This window comes from Palaemon carinicauda, chromosome 18 (assembly GCF_036898095.1).
Source record: "Palaemon carinicauda isolate YSFRI2023 chromosome 18, ASM3689809v2, whole genome shotgun sequence".
In the NCBI taxonomy this organism is placed as follows: Eukaryota; Metazoa; Arthropoda; class Malacostraca; order Decapoda; family Palaemonidae; genus Palaemon; species Palaemon carinicauda.
In genome coordinates, this window is record NC_090742.1 from 39181308 (window position 1) to 39201412 (window position 20105).

General features: G+C 41.2%; 1 protein-coding gene across 3 annotated transcripts in view; it reads right to left on the reverse strand.

The window, feature by feature from the left end:
- Positions 1–20105, reverse strand: part of LOC137657788 (uncharacterized) — a 280780-nt gene that overhangs the window by 49575 nt on the left and 211100 nt on the right. For all 3 annotated transcript variants that reach the window (XM_068392305.1, XM_068392306.1, XM_068392303.1), the window contains 2 exons: positions 18230–18322; positions 17467–17571 (listed from right to left, as the gene is read on the reverse strand). In XM_068392305.1, coding sequence (XP_068248406.1) covers positions 17467–17571; positions 18230–18322 — 198 coding nt within the window. The remainder of the gene's footprint in view (positions 1–17466; positions 17572–18229; positions 18323–20105) is intronic.

Below are 20105 nucleotides of genomic sequence, written 5' to 3' on the forward strand. Positions count from 1 at the left end.
ATACACAATATTCTTACAAACAATAAATCTTTTAACAACTTTCTTATACGCTTCCAAATCACACGGCCATTCTTCCACCCTAATACCTTTTAAAATACATTCACGTAACCTATTTATTTCTAAACATTCACCTTGCATTTCTTCCACCTCTTCTTTGCTTAACAAATCATCTTCACTCTTTGCAATATCAATCATGCCAACAAAATTCGCCATGAATACACTATTATCCTCAATTACTATTACCTTACAGCCATTCTTTGAAAGCAAACCCTTACCAACATCAACTGACACATGGTGCAACCTTAAAAAATCTATTCCCATCAAAAAACAACTAGGCATTTCATTCTCTCCCATTACAATAAAATTATGTTCAACTTCCATACTCCCTAGTTTCACCTTCAACCTCACTTCTTCCCAAACAAGTAAACTTCCCTGACCTATTCCATGAATTCTCACACTCGTACACTGTCTTTTCACTTCCCAATTGTACCTCTCAATTTCCCTGATAACCGACTCATTTACTAATGACACTTGAGCACCCGTATCAATTAAACTACAATATTCATTCTCATTTATATTCACATATGTCATCATCCTTCCTTTTACACCATGCATACATACATTTACTCTCCTTTCAATTCTGTCACTCACTTCACCAATATGTTCATCATCATGTTCACTGTCCTCTATACCCCCATATCTTAGATTAAGGTCACTTGCACCATTATCCTTCTCACTCAACAATTTGCAACATTCCTCCTTACATTGAATCCTCAAAATATATTCCCTATCATTCTCCTTACATGCCCTATATTCCATCGGTCTATTCCATCCAAAATACAAATACACAGTTACACCATACAACCTACTTACCACCATTAATATCTTTGATAATACTTCCCCTTCTAGTACACTACTCTCCTCCTCATATACCATTTCTTTTGACACTTCATTCATCACCCTTCTTTTAAGCTCGCTTACGCTACCTGGTATTTCCGTATCTAACCCCTCTTGTATTAACTTACTTAAACCCATTAGGATACACTTATATACCATATCTTCCCCTTCACAACTCTGCTCCACAACTAAACCTTCAGGCAACCTTTCAGAATTCTGATTACTCTCTTTATCTTCCATCCTCCCATGCATCCTCGACATCGCATCTGCTATCACATTCTTATTTCCCGGTACATATTCTAACCTAAAATCAAATTCATTCAAATCCTCTATGGTCCTAGCAACCCTTGCATTCACACACTCTTTCCTTATCATATACACTAGGGGCTGATGGTCAGTACGCACAATGAATTTTACACCATACAAAAATACTTTCAATGCTTTTACACAAAATCGTATTGCAGCCAATTCCCTGTCAATTGTCGAATACTTCCGCTCAGCTTTATTAAACGCTTTACTAACATACGCTATTACTCTCAATTGCTCTTCTCCATTTACTCTCTGCATTTGAACCAAACAACCACCCATACTAACCCCACTCGCATCCGTATACAACTCTAGCATACTCGCATTTTCACTGTAGTCTGGAAATGCCAAAGTGACGTCTTTCGCGGCCTCTTCCTTCAACCTTTCAAACGCTTCTATCATCCGATCATCCCATTTTAATTTTGTACTATTCCTTTTACCCGTCCATTCATTCAAAGGCTTCCCTATACCTGAACAATCTCTAACAAACTTGCGCCCAAACTCAACCAAACCAAGAAAACCTCGCAACTCACGCACAGTCCGGGGACGTGGAAATTCTCGCACCTTATTCACAAACTTGTCACTCTTCCTTATACCAGATTCACCCACTACATGCCCAAGAAATTCCACCTCCCTGGACAACCATGTACACTTCTCAAGCTTAATTTTCACACCAACTTCAATTAACCGCATCAACACTGCCTCAAGCAACCGCATATGTTCCTTAACAGTCTCGCTCGCAATCAGAATATCATCTATAAAAACAGTCACCTTCTGTCGATCGAAACCAGCCAATACAACATTCATCGCTCTTTGGAAGGCAGCAGGCGCATTAGCAAGACCAAAACTCAACCTTTTAAATTGGTAGTGACAATTTGTACTTGAAAATGCGCCTGCTGCCTTCCAAAGAGCGATGAATGTTGTATTGGCTGGTTTCGATCGACAGAAGGTGACTGTTTTTATAGATGATATTCTGATTGCGAGCGAGACTGTTGAGGAACATATGCGGTTGCTTGAGGCAGTGTTGATGCGGTTAATTGAAGTTGGTGTGAAAATTATGTAGCGGGATGTCAACAAAAACAAACCCCCCACACCCTTAATCACTCTTACTTTCTCAATATCCCACAATACAAACTTTCCCCTGACTCTACTTCAAACTGGACTATTGCACGAAGGGAAAAACAAACAAAACATAACCTTAAAACTATATTTACCGCAACCGAAAACAAAAATCACACATTAAATTCAACAGACAAAATTTGCTGGATAAATAGATATCGGTGCGTAAGGGTACCGAGAATTCTCCAATAATCGGGAAAACAATAGCCTTTAAATATACCCAACACCGTCAGTCCACATACAGTACTGAAAACACTTACTTCACACACAGTACCGAAAAATACTTAAACACTGAAAAAAAAATCACAACACTAAAACACCAGTCGTCATATATAACCCAGCAAAAATAATCAAACTTAATACTAAAACATACGAGAACTTCTTAATTAATATTTGTGTGTGGCCACCATCGTCCACAGACTCTACACACTGGCACCAGTCTTTGTAACCAATTGCCACCACTCCTGGCAAACAATAACGAACAGTCAATTCGACTGTCCAATAACATTAAACGTGGTCATCATCATCATCATCATCATCATGTCATCCTCATCAACAAGAACAAATCTATTTTCAGCCGGGTCGTCAACAAATAAAATTCTTTCAATATCTCCCAGTCTAAATATAACATCCGCAGTCTTCTCCTAAGTTCATATTATACGGTCCAGGTCGTCATCAATCTATCAAAAATTTAAGTTTCTCCAAAGGAGGAATCGCGGCCTGCCAAAATAAAAAAAACACTTATGAACACTCCTAACTAACTTAACTATCGCACCATAATCAAAGATAAACAATAAACTTTCTATCACTCATGAACGCCTAACAAAAATAAATAAAAACAGTACTTACTCAGAATATAAAAAAAAAAGCTTCACAGCCGGCTTTCGAAGAGCAAAAAAATACACAACCGACTCCTTCTATCGTTCGATATCCAATGCTTTCGCCCAAGACATTCATCACCACCCTATCCTAGCTAAAAAGGTAAACAAACAACCTCAATTATACCAACAATCTTTCCAACTTCAAACAATCATTCGCTAATTACCCTTTTTCTTCAGCGCGCACCGCGGACACACAAAACACGCACACACAAACGCACATACACACATACTCTCTCGCGCACGCGCGATCTAATAAAACTAAAGCAAATTAAATTCTCTCTCTCTCTCTCTGACAAAACTAAAGCAAATAAAATGTCTCGATTTAACAATACTAAAACAACTCTCTCTCTCTCTCTCTCTCTCTCTCTCTCTCTCTCTCTCTCTCTCTCTCTCTCTCTCTCTCTCTCTCTCTGTGACAAAACTAAAGCCAATACTGTAAACACTCTCTCTCTCTCTCTTTCTCTCTCTCTCTCTCTGACAAAACTTAAATAAACACACTCACACTCTCTCTCTCTCTCTCTCTCTCTCTCTCTCTCTCTCTCTCTCTCTCTCTCTCTCTCTCTCGATTTGGCAAACAAAAAAAATAAATTAAAATAAAATTAATCCTCCACAACGAGAGCCCAAGGGTTCAGTGTAACCAAAGTTACGAGACCCCAAAGTGTCAGTGTAATGATGAACCGAGGTTCCTCTGTCACAAGACCCCGAAGGGTCAGCGTGACTGATGGCACGAGAGCCCGAAGACTCAACGTTACCATCGTTACAAGAGCCAAAAGTTCAGCGTAACTGAAACCCGAAGGTTTCGAGTAGCGTGAGCCCGAAAGATCAGCGCGACGGAGCCCCGAAGGACTCCTATGGTCATGAGAACCCGCAGGATCAACATGACAAGAGCCTGAAGGCTCACGATCATGCCAGCCCAAGGGGTGATCGTCACGAGGCCCCGAAGGGTCAACGTAAGGAGAACCAGCAGGTTCAAAAAGATGTCTCCTTACAGCACGAGGAGGAGAACGTCCGGGATGGAGAGGAGTTACAAACCCTTCCACCCTACGAACCTCCGGAGAGGAACGTTCAGCAGACTCCGCCCGAGGGGGAGACTTATCCAGATCTAAGGATAAATCCTCTGCAGGGGAAGAGAGTTCCCCCGAAGGAGAATGTCACTTAAGGCAAGGCTCTCACTCCGCCCCTAGAGGAGAACCATAAGCGTAAGGAGATCGCCGATGATCAGAGGCGATCTTCTCTCGCGAATGAGAGATATGTTCCCCCGAAGGGAAAACCTGCCTTCGAGAAAGCCCTGCCACTGCCCCTGATGGATTAGGTAATTCCTCGGCATCGGAAACAGACTCTAGGCTTGACCGACGGGCAGCAGCGCCTGCGCCCACACGAGGAGGATCAACCTCCGCGGAGGAAGGAGATGACCACCTTCTCTGCACTCCCCTTTGAAGGAGCTCGTTGAGAGCTTCCTTCGAAGGGGGGCCATTGACGCCCAGCGATGGCCAAAAGGACACAAGGTCTGAAAAGGAACAAGCTCACTAGGGGAGCTGACACCTTCGCCTATCCCACAGGGTTGACTTCGAGTCGCAAGCCCTGCGCTGCTACTTGGCCGTACCCCTGAAGGGCCCAGCAGAGAAGCAGCTTCGGACAGAGATTTGGGCATAGAGGAAGTAGAAGCTTACGATTTCTTCGATTTCGAGGAAAACCCCGAAGCGAAGATTCGCGCTTAAACTTCTTCTTCCTTTTACGCCCGAACCTCTCCCACTGGGAGGCAGGCCACTCCCGACACTCAGAACAGGTGTTGTCCCGAGAACAGTGACATCCCCAGCAAGCCAGGCACAGGGGGTGAGGGTCCGTCTCTACGGACGACATGAGGATACTGCAGCTGTGGCCCTCGCAACCAGGACATGTCTGCATAGCGGGATAATAAACACACACACACCGTACACAAAAGAAAAAGGAAAAGCAAATAAAGTCAAGGCAGTTTAATGAGTTAACGAGAGAGACTGGACTGTACCGAGCCAAAAGCAAAAGTGGTTACTCAGCTGACGGGTGTGAGTGAGCAGGGTAGCCGGTCTACCCCACCCACCTTCCGCTAACTAATGGAGGGGGGTAACTATTCCACACTAAAATTGTCCTGGCTTGTTTTCAGAGTTGCCGAAAGTAATACCCTATAAATAGCTTAAGGTTTGTATTTGTGTCGGAACAACTGTGAATTCTAAAACCCCATACAGTATTTAGAGAGTTGGTTTTAGGGACTTAATGTATACCATAAAAATTGCAGTGGTATGTCATGGACATGTAGATATAGTACCAAATTTATTTTTTAAGTTAAAGAGCTGTGTGGTCTTCAAAGACTTTCTTGTGGAAGGCTAAACCAGGGACTCCAATACGACATAAATACCAATGAAATATTTTCTCCCGTTCTAAATGCCACTGTATCAATGTGCAAAGCACGGACTCAAGTGTGTATAAGGGAGACCCTTGAGATCAGGCACATTAGAACTTGACACAACACTTCAGTATCTGAAATTCATCTGCTACGAGTGACGTCATTACTACACCATGCAATAAATGAAAACGAACCAATATTCTAATTACCTACCAAGCTACAAGAGCATCAACTATCCCCCCACCCGCCATTTGTATTCCAGCCATTGCACAACCAACTTTTTCTGTTTAAGTACAGTAAACTAAGAAGACCAAACGCTTCAAGTTTTTCTTCTCTTTATGTTAACGTGATTAAATGAAGCATGCTTTAGATAAAAGCGCTAGTAGTTGAGTTATTGTGAGCTTGTTATTCGATTGTTTGTGGTTGATACCCATTTGGTCGCTGTTGTTACCATTCCTGCATGTCTTCTTTAATTAGAATTGGATCTTAATTACCTATCCTTCACAGTGATATTTGATAACGTTTGCTAAGTTGATTCATAAAATCAGATTAATTTCATTCTTTAGCTGGCTTAGCCTAAATAACGTACCTTTTTTCATAACAGTAGTTAAACAGTCAAATGTTGGGACTTTTAAAATTGCCGGGACCATTTGTTGCCACTGATTAAATTAATTAGACAAGTGTCATATAATATACAGTATACAGTTAGGGTTATGAAATGAAAAGAAAAAATTAGCTTTATGGTCAATATAACTATGGTCAGGCTAAAATATCCAAATTAAGCTTTGTCTAGCTGTTTCATGATGGGTAATTATTAGTACACTTATGATTAACTGCAAATAGTTTACAAGGGTAAATGTTAGAAGGTTTGTCTTTAATTGGCTGAGTAGTTCTAGCAAGCCCTGGTGAGGTTACGCTAGAGGCAGGATTCATCTAGTTATTCGGCTGTATTACAGTATTGTTATAATGTAGTAAAACCATATAGTTGATAGATAATTAAAAAGTGATACCATAACAAATTTGTAAGTAATTTATATTTTTCATAACATATAAACCACTAGCTATTTATAGGGATATTACTTTCGGCGAAGCTGAAAGACGAGCCATGATAATTTTAGCGGGGGATAACCACCCCAACCTCTAGTTAGCTGGTAGGGGTGGGGATAGTCAATTATCCCGTTCACTCACACACCTGGGCTGAGCACCCACTTTCCTTTCTGGCAGGACTTGTTGGGGTACAGGACTGGCGGGCCAATTTTTATAAATATTTCCAGGTTTGTATGTTAAGAAAAATACAAATTACTTATAAATTTGTCATATGTTCCTGCACAAATACAAACCCTTCGCTATTTATAGGGGTGACTTACTCTTAGGAGAGAGGAATTCCTTACCAACTGGCCTTAGTATTTGACACGGGGTTCTCTCTACTTCGATATGTGATCGACATAGAAGGAACCCTGCCCTCTCTAAAATCTTGGGCTATGCACTATTAGAGGCCTGCAGAAGCTGTGTGTTTGTGATACTAGCAATGAGGCTAGTCTTTAACATAGGAACTAGCCATAAAGATACAAGAATCCTCAGCCTTTACCCAATACCCAACCTTGTAGAGGTATTGGGAATGCAACAAGTACTAATTCTATACTTAAGTTACACAAGAGAAGTGGATCTTACCTGCAGAGGTGAGGTCACCTGTGCTAAGTACCACAGAGCTGATTCCTCAAAGGGAAAGGAAGAAAGGAGCCAGTCATTCTTACTCATTCATGCCAGACTGACCCGGGTAACCTCAGCCCTCAATACTCTGCTACTTGTCCATCAAGGAGCTTGAGGTGTTTAGACCACTTGATGTGCAGCCACCACAGGACCAATGGAAAATGTATCCATGTTTCTGTAGGTTACATCTTGCAGGTAGTGGGCGGTGAAGGTCAACTGACAGTTTCACATGCCTGCTTGCTGTACCTGCATCACAGAGTAGCTTTTTTAGAACATCAGGGATGTTGCAATACCCTGACGTCATGAGCTCTGGGTCGTTTGGGAGGAGGAGGGTCTGGATTGAGTGCAAACTCGATGACCTTTCAGATCCCGGAGGAAATAGTTTTCCTAGTGACCTTCCTCTTGACCTTCCCTGTGCTGAAAACCATTGCTGACACATAGGGGCGAGCTGTTGCCGTTCTTTTAAAGTAACCCCTCAGACTCCTCACTCGGCAAAGTACCAGCTGGTCTGGATCTTCAGTTGCAGAACGTAGACTCTCTATCCAAAATGGGCCGAACCTAGAGTTGACTAACCCCCCAACCCCCGCTAACTAGCGGTTGGCGTGATTATCCCTTGCTAAAATTATCATGACCCGTCTTTCAGCTTCACCAAAAATAATATCCCTATAAATAGCGGAGGGTTTGTATTTGTGCAGGAACAACTATTTATTAGATATTACTCTCATATACATGAATGTATCTGAATACCTGTACTAAGATAACTGTGGAGAGATGTTGTTCCCATCCTTCCCAATTTGGGTATATGGCTATGATAAGCGCTGACCGGACAAGCTTCCCTCTTTATAGGTGATAGGTGTTGTTCTCCTACCATATTCATCTGATATGGGTACTGGATTAAGAGGAGGGAATTATGATGGAATCATATATGTTAATTAAATCAATGTCTTATTTTAAGACTTTTAGGCTCCCTTATTGTGTTTTGTTCCCATAATCTTTGGCTTGGTAAACAATGAGGTCAACTATGATATATTATGGTCTAGGAGTGGATCTTAACCTGTCTCAATGATGTTGAATATCTTATATAGATGGGGACTGCTTACTGTGTGAGCCTCTCTCTCCTTTAGTTATGTGGCCATAAGGAGGGGCATGGGAAATATACTACCCCTTTCTGGAGTGATTTTTATGCTGGGGATTTTCATTTAAAACTTTTTCATTACAGTAGAATGATAGCAAAACTAAATGCATCTGGGTTGGATGTGACAATCCAAAGTGAGATCACAAGCGTGGATATCAAAACCTCCATGCCCAGTTTTCATTAGAGCAGGACCTTGTGACTCAACTTTGTAAATATGCTGAAAAAGGAGTCATAGAAATGTGCAGGCTTCTATAATTCCAGGGCAGACTATTCAGCATACAAAAAAAAAAAAATTCCCTAGAGAAAACAGTGATCCTCAACCTGTCTCATCTCAACAAACATATCAGGTATGATCCATTCAAAGTGGCGACCACCCTGCATGTCTGCTAATTACTACTTTGGGGGTTTTGGACCTGTACTATAGATCTAAAAGATTCTTATTAGCAAGTATCTATTACTCCCTACCTCCGACCTTAACTAAGGTTTCAGCTTGGGAGGTGAGTGTACAGGTTCAAAGCAATGCTATTTGGCCTTAATATTACCTGAAGAGTATTTACAAAGCTATTAATGGTAATGGTCAAACTCGTGCGGTTGCAGGGAGTTCTGCTCATAGATTATATAGAGGACTGGCTGATTTGGGGAGAGAGAAAAGAATTATGCCTTAAATACATAGGTTCTTCAGGACCTAGGTTTCCAGGTCCATTTTGCAAAATCAAGAATAATTCCAAGAAAGACATTTCAGTGGCTAGGTCTTCAATAGAACATGGGGGAAGCCACACTAAACCTGACAAAAGCATCTCGGCAAATAATTCTAAGTAAGGTCAGATTCTTTCTTTCAAAATGCCAGGCAACAACAAGAGATGAATTTGGGCCTCCTTCAGTTTTACTTGATAGTCGACCCTGTGTTATAGAACAGGTTGAAAGATTTCAATTGTAAGTGGAGAAGGACAATAGGACAGTTTGAAAAGGGTTTGGGACTGCCAGGCTCAGTTGTCCAGTTGTTGCAAAAGAATTTTAAGGCCATAGAGGACATCAAATGCTTTTTCAATGTTGGTCCCAATGGTTTCTCCTCAGATTACTATGATCATTCTTACAAATGCATACCAGTTGGGTTGGGGAGGTCATTCAGGGGAGACCTTTGTGTTCGGGAAATTGTACTCTTAGTTTGCAACATTTCACATAAATGTGTTGGAGCTAATGGCATCCTTCCTGATGTTGCAGAGACTCAGTCCAAGAAGGAAATCCCATCAATCTTTATAGACAACCAAGTAGCTGTCTGTTACCTCAGATGGGGGAGATCCTGCTTGAGAATTCTCAATTCAGTGACTCTTCCCATTTTGAAGTTCCTATCCAGATAAGACGTTCATGCATATGGACTTCTTGGCTTCCTTTTTGGTTCAATTCTCTAAGTATAGAAAGCCCCAGCCATCAACTAAATTTATATTGACATCGACTCTAACAGAACCTCTCAAGTGTGCATTTGATGTGGATCAAGACTGACATATTTCTCTCCACCAATTCCAGTGGTATCTTAGTTTCCAGATAGGGTGCTTGAGTTTTAGGCAAAGTTAAATACAGTAATACCTCCATCTCCCTTAAAGAACTTTTGCAAAAAGCCTAGCTTTAATAGCTATAGCCTTGGGAGCACGAGTCAGTGAAATGGCAGCCTTTTAGAGGAGTTCATTATAAAAATTTTGGGCCATCTAATCCTGACCTCGTTTCCTTTTTCAACCCAAAAATGAAAAGCCTTCAGAGACGAGATCTGCTTCACATTTCAGCTCTAGAATCGGGAGATAATAACCTCTGTCATTTATCGACCTCACAGCTATATTTACAAAGATCCTCGTCTTCAGAGACAGAGAATCATCGAGAAGTTGCAACTATGATGATTTTAACCGCCATTGAAATGATCTCAAGCAAAGTCTGCCCCTGGGAACTAACCGTTCCAGTGATGACAGATATGCGAGGAGTTTCAGCCAAAGGTATGCTGGCAGATATGGATGACTCAGTAATGGAAGAGCTATCTCTTGCAAGCAGTGATATCCTATCCTGCGATGGAAAGACTCTGCCTTGAATGGAATCTAGTACCATTCCCTAGTAGACCAGCTTCTGCATGGGAACTAAGACAGATTTCTCTCAATTCATTAAGACTCCAGATCTTGACAAAAGTTGGTAAATCTGTCTCAAGGGACTAGCAGGATTTTCTTTCATTCCAATCAACCAGTCGTCCAGGTAATGAAGCAACCCGATACTGTTGGCGTGGGCTCAGGATGATACCAGCCAGCTTGAACACCCTCTTCAAGACATGCAGAGCTGTCAACAGACCAAAGCGGAGAACCTTCAATTGGATAACCTTCCCGTCGACTAACACTCAAAGATACTTCCGCAACAATGGGAAAACTGGTACAGTATTTGGTAATAGGAGTCCTTAAGGTCCAATGTTACCATAAAGTCCCTTGGTCTTACTGCCAGGATGACTATAGTTGGTGTTTCCATCTTGAACATGGTTTGATGGACAAGCATGTTCAGAGCTGAGAGGTCAAGGACTGGTTTACAACCTCCAGACGGGTTTTTCAAAAGAAAAAGTCAACTGAAGAAGCAGGGAGACCCATCGTCGACCTCTTGAAGGATGTCCTTCTGTAACATCTTTCGTAACTTCTGCTGATAGGCCAAATGTTTTGCGGAACCCCGAAGATAGGATGACGACACCGGAGGAGGAATCAAGGGAGGGGGAGAGTTGCTGAACGGCAGATATCCTGAGTGAAGGACCTGGACCATCCAGTCTTCCGCTCTGCGGAACCGCCACTATCGCCAATTTATTTGTAGGCACCCCCCCACTGGTGGTGAAGCGGAGGGAATGCCCACCCTAGTGCATGCACTTTCCTCTGCTTTTTTCCCACCTCAGCTACATCCCTGGATCTGATGAGAGGGAATGACTTGGTGGGTTTCTTAAGAATGGGATGAAACAGGTGATCCCCTTTCTCTTTAAGTTGCACAGACTGGTTTGATGGCCTTGACTCTCCTGAAGTGGATGGTGGTGGTGCCAGTAAAGAACATTGCTCTCTGCATCAAAGAGTCCTGCATTTCCTCTCTCCAGTTCTTCATTGCTGTTGTGATGTTGTCTGACAGAAAAGTGATGATGTCTTCAGGGAGGCATTCCGAAGATCTAGCTTCTCCCGGCAACCTATGCGTTTATGCATCCTTGAAGTCGCAGCTTCCCAGAGTTAAATGCCCAGTTTGTCCACTGGTTGGCAGCCTGGTGCATAATGTATTCAACCACCCCATCCCCCGTTAACATGATGTTTTTTAACGCTTGTTTCTTTGTTGGGTCATACAAATCTTTTGTGTCTGCAAGCTTACCGACTGCACTACACTAATAGTCGATCCAGGAGGAAGCCTAGAAAGTATGCATAGCTGTGGCTTCTATAGCGGATGCCTCTACCTGAGAAAAGGAGGAACAAATGGATGGCAGCTTCTCCAAAGAACACCCTGGTGTGACGATGGCCACTTTATGATCAATTAGCAGCAGTGATGGCAATGTTCCGTAAACCCTATAGTACTCCTTCTGTTTTGGAAGTACTTCTTTTGTTTTGGAAGTACTTCTTTTGTTTTGGAAGTACTTCTTTTGTTTTGGAAGAGGGATAAGGACTAGGCAAGAGAGCTATCCAGACTTCTGCCACCTGATCATCACCCTTTTCCAGAACTCCCTTGGCTAAAGTAGACCAAAGAAGTTTAAGACGAGGTTTAGCGTTTGAACAAGCACTACATACATGTTCAATGTAGGCCTTCTTGCCCTTTGGTGGTGACTCTAGCATGTCACGTAAACCATAGACTCCTCAGATGCTCAGGATCCTGAGGACTCTGACGAATGTCGATTCAGTTTCCCCTTTTTCCGTTGTTGGATTCATGGGGCATGCAGGCTAAGGTAAGGTCCTTTCTGACTCTTCTGAATTGTCATTGGACGATGTCTCCTCTGGCTCTTCTTCCTCAGAAATACAACAAGAGATGGAAATAGAAAACAAGGCTTCGCTTGTCTGGTCTGAGTTTCATGATTTGTAGTTGTTGCTTGGGATCCACTGATGGATCACTTTTCTCACTGGTAGACCTCTTATCCTTTCTTAAGATACCTGCCAAGGAGGGAGGCAGTTTCTGGACATTTAAGGTGGGGGTCTCTTGCATTCGATGTTATTGCAGGTGCAGCTGAACAAATTCTATAGGAGAGAGCCTGTAATTCTCCATAAAAAAAGATCTCTCACAGAGAAAGCAAACCTTTACTTGTTCTTGTCCTTGTATATCCTCTAGGCAGTAAAACCTGTGCTTTCCTCCAATTTTGCCTTATGTGGATGTCTATCTTTGCCAGTGAAGGTGAAGAAATCAACGGTAGAGGGACATCCTGTTTAGGACGGGGCAGGTGACTAGCCCCATTCTATGAATGGGACAAACACCAACAGTAGGGATGACAGGGACACTTGCTGTCCCTTCTGGAGAAGATGAATAAGAGGGGATCTTCTTTTTACCACCTCTTAAAGATGGAGTGTGACGATTGCTTAAAGCGTCAACACTTGACATTCTTCTCGCTAAAAGGAGAACAATCCATACGGTCAGTGTGTGAGCGCTTAGGCTGAGGAGAAGTATTCTCATCCTTCAAAGATGAAAAGTGCTGATGGCAAGACAAGCATCGGAAGCTCTTAGCAGAGCGGCAAGGAGAACGCTGAAGGATGATAAGATCGTGAATAGCACTTTCCAGAGCATGTAGGTGAAAAATGCCTGGGATGCAAAGGCGAAGCGCAACCAAGAGTGCCTAGTTCGATGGTGAGCCCTCTTGTGAGAACTGCTAGGCAATGTGGAAGACTACCAAAGAGTGCTTAGTCAAAGTTCTTGAAGGATGATGATGGTGGCAATGATCTGGAGAAGCGCGTGGACTATGACATCAGGAGTGATGATGACGCTTGGAGTGCGAAGGCAATACACTTGCAGAGGGTCTAAATGATCAGCTGGATAATCTAGAAGGTCTAGATAGTGAGGATCTGGAAACGACTGTCGGCAAGACAGTTTGCGGTCATACTCCGAAGAGATTAACTTGCAAGAAGATTGATGAGAAACCTTAAGTGAGCGCTCGAGAGGCGAAGGAGAACAAAGGGCAGCAGCCCCTGCCGAAGCTATCCACAAAGTCAAAGGTAAAGGAGGAGAAGGAAGCCCTTCTACTGTATCGAGTTCTACAGATAAAGGAAAGACTGCTGCCTGCTTTGGGAGGATCCAACAGGCACAATATCTTGTTCCAAATGCTTTGAGTTCAGGAAACGTTGAAACTTCTCCACCTACGGGAATCCATGAATACTAGGCGAGGGCCAGAGAATTTGTAAGGTGTCTTCCTTCTTCAAATATATATATATATATATATATATATATATATATATATATATATATATATATATATATATATATATATACAGTATACATATATGTGTTGAGCTAGAGATGGTGGTAAGTTCTAGCTTTTTCAAAAAGAAAGATGAAAAACAAGTATACATGGGTAAGAGTGGCAAATGGAAGAGTAGTAGAAAAGGCATTAATGGATTATGTGTTGATAACTAAAAGAATGTTTGGAAGATTGAAAGACGTGCACGTGTTTAGGGGTATGGCTAACGGTATGTCTGATCATTTTTGGTGGAAGGAAAATTAGTTGTGGCAAAAGAGTTGGGGAATAGAGTAGGTGGATGTAAAAGGGAGCTAGTGAGGGTTGAAGAGCTAATAAAACCTGGGGTAAAAAGTAAATACCAAGAAAGGTTGAAAATGGCATATGACAAAGTGAAAGTTAGAGAAACTGGTAATTTAGTGGAGGAGTAGAATTTAGTAAAAGAAAATTTTGTTGGGATTGCAAGTGATGTGTGTGGCAAGATGGTTGTTGGAGGCAGCATGAGGGAGGGCAGTGAATGGTGGAATGCAGGAGTGAAGGTGAAAGTGGAAGAGAAAAAGAGGGCTTTTGAAGTATGGCTGCAGAGTAATAGTGTAGAGAAGTATGAAAAATATAGAGAAAAATGTGAAAGTAAAGCGCAAGGTAAGTGAGGCAAAGAGGGCAGCTGACCTGAGGTGGGGTCAGGGGTTGGGTCATTCATATGAAGAGAATAAGAAGAAGTTTTGGAAAGAAGTGAAGTCAGTGAAAGATGGAAATGGAAGGTTGTTAAAAGGAGAGGAGGCAAGGAAAAGGTTGGTGAAATATTTTGAAAGTTTACAGAATGTTGAGGATAATAGGGAGGCAGATATAATTGCTGTTGCAGGTGTTGAGGTGCAGGTGATGGGAGATGAGAATGAGAGAGAGATTACAATAGAGGAAGTGAGGAGAGCACTAGATGAAACAAGAGTAGGAAAAGCATCTGGTATGGATGGTGTGAGAGCTGAGATGTTAAAGGAAGGGGGTGTGACTGTACTTGAATGGTTGGTGAGATTGTTTAATATGTGTTTTGTGTTGTCAATGGTACCAGTAGATTGGGTTTGTGCATGTATTGTACCACTATATAAGGGTAAGGGAGATGTGCATGAGTGTTGTAATTCAAGAGGTATTAGTTTGTTGAGTGTAGTTGGAAAAGTGTATGGTAGAGTACTGATTAATAGGATTAAGGATAAAACAGAGAATGCAATCTTAGAAGTACAGGGTGGTTTTAGAAGAGGTAGGGGTTGTATGAATCAGATTTTTACAGTTAGGCAGATATGCGAGAAATATTTAGCAAAAGGTAAGGAGGTGTATGTTGCGTTTATGGATCTGAAGAAAGCGTATGATAGAGTTGATAGGGAAGCAATGTGGATTGTGATGAGGTTATATGAAGTTGGTGGAAGGTTGTTGCAAGCAGTGAAAAGTTTCTACAAAGGTAGTAAAGCATGTGTTAGGATAGGAAATGAAGTGAGTGATTGGTTTCCGGTGAGAGTGGGGCTGAGACAGGGATGTGTGATGTCGCCGTGGTTGTTTAACTTGTATGTTGATGGAGTGGTGAGAGAGGTAAATGCTCGAGTGCTTGGAAGAGGATTAAAACTGGTAGACGAGAAGGACCATGAATGGGAGGTAAATCAGTTGTTGTTTGCGGATGATACTGTACTGGTTGCAGACATGGAAGAGAAGCTTGGCCGATTAGTGACAGAATTTGGAAGGATGTGTGAGAGAAGGAAGTTGAGAATTAATGTGGGTAAGAGTAATGTTATGAGATGTACGAGAAGGGAAGGTGGTGCAAGGATGAATGTCATGTTGAATGGAGAATTACTTGAGGAGGTGGATCAGTTTAAGTACTTGGGGTATGTTGTTGCAGCAAATGGTGGACTGGAAGCAGATGTATGTCAGGGAGTGAATGAAGGTTGCAAAGTGTTGGGGGCAGTTAAGGGAGTAGTATAAAATAGAGAGTTGGTCATGAATGTAGAGAGTTCTATATGAAAAAGTGATTGTACCAACTGTGATGTATGGATTGGAGTTGTGGGGAATGAAAGTGACGGAGAGACAGAAATTGAGTGTGTTTGAGATGAAGTGTCTAAGGAGTATGGCTGGTGTATCTCGAGTAGATAGGGTTAGGAATGAAGTGGTGAGGGTGAGAACGGGTGTAAGAAATGAGTTAGCAGCTAGAGTGGATATGAATGTGTTGAGGTGGTTTGGCCATGTTGAGAGAATGGAAAATGGCTGTCTGCTAAAGAAGGTGATGAATGCAAGAGTTGATGGGAGACGTACAAGAGGAAGGCCAAGGTTTGGGTGGATGGATGGAGTGAAGAAAGCTCTGGGTGATAGGAAGATTGATGTGAGAGAAGCAAGAGGGCGTGCTAGAAATAGGAATGAATGGCAAGCGATAGGCCCTGCTGCTTCCTCCGGTGCCTTAGATGACCGCGGAGGTAGCAGCAGTAGGGGATTCAGCGTTATGAAGCTTCATCTGTGGTGGATAACGGGGGAGGTTGGGCTGTGGCACTCTAGCAGTACCAGCCAAACTCGGTTGAGTCCCTTGTCAGGCTGGGAGGAATGTAGAGAGGAGAGGTCCCCTTTTTTCTTTAATTTGTTTGATGTTGGCTAACCCCCAAAAATTGGGGGAAGTGCTTTGGTATATGTATGTATGTATATGTATGAAAAAAAAATACATGAGGAGGAGAAGCTGCCATCTTGCAAGAGGAAACGGCAACTTCCCCTCGCCCCTAGTGTTGTCCAAGATTTAAGGTACCACCATTCTTTCTTAAGCGACACCGTGGAGAAGAGTCAGAGTGGAGAGTCCCGAGGAATGAAAACGCAGGCCTGGACTTCTTTGACTTCGAGGAAGACCTCGAAAGAGACGAATCCTTTGTTGCCTTCTTTTTCTTCCCCCTACCGATTGATTGATCGATTGATTTTAGGTTTTCTGGCATCCTAACATCCTCCTACCAAACTTCACCCACTGGGAGGGGAGGGGGGCCACTCCCTACACTCATTACAAGGTGAGGCCTTCGTACAGTTATGGCCTCTACAAGACCAGCAAACCGTATAAGGATCTACCTCAATACCACTCATAGGGGTACTGCAGGTCTTTGGTGGTACCTCTGGGCATGTCTACATAACAGGCATAGATGGAAGCAATCATTTACACAAGCAATGCTGGAAAACAAAAAGATTAGAAAATCTGCCATAAGTTCCAGACCGGGAGTGTCTACACTTTCCGATGGCTGAAATCAAAGTAAAGAGCTGTGAGCTGGCGGAGGCAGGGGTCGGCTCCCCGCTACCGACAGGTAAACTACCAGCTCAATGATTACACCTCGTTAAGCTTTTAACTGCCGTAGTTCAGTTTGTGCTGTTATAACCTCCTATAAGTAAAGGACAATGGTTTGTATTTGAGCAGGAATAAATGTGAGATAAAGTGAAGTATAACAGCTAACAAGCAACACAAAACTCTCTGTTGAATCTATTTCCTTTATTAAAACTACCAATTACAGGATAATTAGATTCAGAAATTAGACTGGCCCAGTAAGAAAGAAGATTAAGGAATCTTTAAGAAAAAGACTTGAAGCTATGGAGTTTTAAATGCTTTGAACAGGAAACTTACCTGTTCTTTGGAAAATCCATAATCTAGGAGTAGCTTAAGTACCTTCCGAGTATTTACTATTCCCAGACTTGTCCTCAATTCATTAATAACAGCAAACTCAGGGTCCTGAAAAGAAATAAAAAACTAAGAACTGTTAAAAACACAATTTAAAACCTTATTCATAATTACAGTATAACAAAAGGAAAATTGAAAGTTACTCACTAAGAAAGCAAAGAAAATTTTTCACAATTTATTGTATAATATTACAATCCTAATCCACATCACCACTGTATAGGATGTAGCACAGATCACAAAAATAATCAGGAGTAAACAGCCAGGTATTATTAAATAATATTGATAAACATCATCATGCAATACATTCTCGGATCATTTCCTTGCTGATAATAAAGAATACAAGTCTCCTAGGGAATAAAGCAAGAAAAAGAAAATACTACAGGATGGAACAGGATTAGAGAGAAAGAGCTGAAAGATTAGGGTACTTGAATCTTTGAGATAAAGATCAGTTAAGAAGTGAAAACTAAAGAAAATGGGCTCTTCATCCATACTACTAATACAGTAATACTGTGCTTACATTTAGATGGAAGAAATTAGAAAAATAGGAACTAACAGATGGTGATAAGAACTTAACTGGCAGAAGAAAAAAATAAAGGGGCGAAAAGACCATAATAATTATCCTGATAGTACTGGAAATTATTTTTTGAAAGCCACATTCCCAAAACCTAAACTTTCCTGCATACATATGGCATCTTATCATTTCACTTACCTTATTTTCATCAACACCCAGCTCACGAGCAACATAACTCTTCATTTCTTTAGGTAATAGACGGTATGACAGCAACCTAGACGGCCTTCCATCCTGTTAGAATATATATCTAACATCAAAAGGAATATATTAAAATTAAAAGGGTATCTAATGTCCCACTATAAAATTCATAGCAAAACCTGTCTTCAATATAGCATACCTATCCAGTATAATTATTTCAAGGCCTGTATGTAGTTACACAATAGTATAAAATACAATGGCAAGAGTGAAATAAAGATAATTCTGTAATCCATATCTTTTCTAAGATATTAAGTATACTTGAGATCACTATGAAAACATCTATTATAATGAATTAATTTATTTCAATACTTGCCCAGTATTAGATTGTATGCTTTGGAGCGCAACTTGGTGACAAAATGGATAAAATTATTTTAAAATTGTTTTTATCATTATCCAAACCTTTTTCAACAACTTGAATTAATTGGTGACTTTCTTTATCACAATGAGGGTGTACAAGTCAAGATTCACCCAATCTTGTATTCTGGTTTTCATTGCCAACCTTACAGGGTCTGGGAATGATGATGAAAACACATCCAGTTTTTTCCATAATTGCTACTAGAACAAAGGGTCTAGTGGTTCTGTCTATTCAGCTAGTTAGCAGGGATATCTTTTTTCCAGCAATAAATAGAGGCTTCAAAGAATTTTGGATTGCTTCTGGACAGCAAAGGTGCTGTTTTAAATTAGGTGAAAGATGAAATTCTTTGATCTAGGTTAGCTTAGGTATTACATATAATGGAAGAGCCAAGATGGGTATTCCAACAACTGCATACAGAATCTGATTTTAGACAAACCAGAAAACATTAGAATTTTATTAATAAAATTTCCTATTTCTATACTCACCCAATGTTCATATACTCCTTCTCCAGAGGCCTTGTTTAATAGAAACTTACCTGTGAAATTTTCCCATTTTCCTTCCCTTAACAAAGGAACAGAGCCCTCAACTAAAAGTGGCAGGAAGACAAAGTTTTCGCCTCGGGAAGAATAATTTTCAGTTTTGAAGTTGACATTATCCCTCCTCTTAATACTATGATTCAGTGGGGAAGAGGGTGGGCATGTATATGAACATCAGGTGAGTATAGAAATAAGAATTTCATTACTATAATTCCAATTATTTCTATGAATTTTCCCTAATGTTCATACTGCTGACTCCCACACTGTTGGAAATGGGTTGCAATTGAAGGAACGAGAGGGATAAATTTTAGTACAAGCAATGCAAAATGGTTAAGGTTATAAGCCTGGTCTAGATTACTTGCCTGGCTTACTTTGATAAACCATTTAAATTTCAGTGTGAAATATGGGATTCCAGACTGTTTCCTAAAGTAGTTCAAATTACAGTACTGTATTGTAATTGGCTTTTCAAGATTTTTTGTTAACACCTACTTAGTACGCCCTTGAGCTGCTGCTACAAAATTTCCAAAGGAAAATTTCACAAAAAATTAAGGGAGTAGCTGCGTTCCTAACGTGCACCTTTACTCTCAAGCATTGAAGATTTTTTGGTTAGCAGGCAATTATAGACCCTCAGCCCACAGAAGAACAACTGTACAGCTCTTATTGGACAAAAAAATATTTCTACTGAATAGATTTCATCCAGTTTTAATGAAGGGATGTGCAAAAAATAAGGCAGACTCTTAGTCTTGACATTTTGGACCTGAAGGAAGGTAAAAGCAACAAGATCATATTGAATACTCCAAAGCTTACTTCAATTGACACTGCTTTTAAGTCACTTGTGTTTTTAGCCGATGCTAAACCCAACAGAACGCTAGTCTTTACTGAATGGTGGAGAATGATGATCCACTAGTTACCACTTCAACATTTA